Raw genomic sequence first — 965 nt, forward strand, 5'->3', positions numbered from 1 at the left:
TTTTGTGTGTGTATTCACTATTATTAAAAGAAGTTTCACCTATAAATTTTTCAATGGTTTCAAGATCCTTTTTTGCACTTCCTTTAAAATCTATAATTATCTTTAAACTACTAATTTTTTTTTTTATTTCTTCTAAGTATTTTCTTATCTCTTCTATGCTCTTTTGGCTATCTTCATCTTCCTGCCTTTTTAATTCTTGTAGATTATCTATTTTTGCTTGAATATTTTCTTTTGAACTTTGAATTTCACTTACTAATGTCATTAATTCATCATAATCACTTTTTAATAAAGCAAGTTCATTATTTGCTGACCCTATGATATCTTCAATATCTTTTTTTTTTGCCAAAATATCATACGTAATATCTGTTAGTTTACTCTCTTCTAGTAGTAATTCTCTTTTTGCTAATTCTACACTATTTATATTAGATTCAATAGACTTATATTTTGTATTAAATGAATTAAATTTATCTTTCAAATTAATATTATGTGCTAATGCCCTAGCATATAATTCAGTGAGTTCACTTGTAATATCAGAAATTCTTTTATTTTTATATTTATGTGACAAATTTTCTAATCTAAAATTTTCTTCAATTAGACTTTTTGTACGATGGTATGCATCATTTCCTTCTGTAAATATTTTTTTTACTTCCATTATTACATTTTCAGGATAAACTAGTGAATTTATTTCTTCTCCTAATCCTTTAAGTGCATTTTTAAGTAAATCTTTAAATTTTTTTTGAATTTCATAAAAATTGCTTTTTAATTGATTATTCCATATGTTATATTGTTGATATCCTCCATTATGTTGTAAAGCGGTGGTAAAAATATATGTAATATTATTTTTAGTAATATTTATTGACATTGCATTTTTGCAATCATTTTTATAAGAAGAAAAAAAATTATGTTCTGTATTTACATCCTTCACATAAGTATCATTCATATCACTAATTTCTTCTATTAATAAC

General features: G+C 23.0%; 1 protein-coding gene across 1 annotated transcript in view; it reads right to left on the reverse strand.

Moving 5' to 3' along the window:
• Positions 1 to 940, reverse strand: part of PRELSG_9902700 (reticulocyte binding protein, putative) — a gene marked incomplete at both ends in the record, with an annotated part of 2,453 nt that extends 1,513 nt beyond the window's left edge. The window contains one exon of the mRNA XM_028677523.1: positions 40 to 940. Coding sequence (XP_028531328.1) covers positions 40 to 940 — 901 coding nt within the window. The remainder of the gene's footprint in view (positions 1 to 39) is intronic.
• Between the last annotated feature and the right edge of the window lie 25 nt (positions 941 to 965).

This window comes from Plasmodium relictum, assembly GCF_900005765.1.
Source record: "Plasmodium relictum strain SGS1 genome assembly, contig: PRELSG_99_v1_34, whole genome shotgun sequence".
Classification (NCBI taxonomy): Eukaryota; Apicomplexa; class Aconoidasida; order Haemosporida; family Plasmodiidae; genus Plasmodium; species Plasmodium relictum.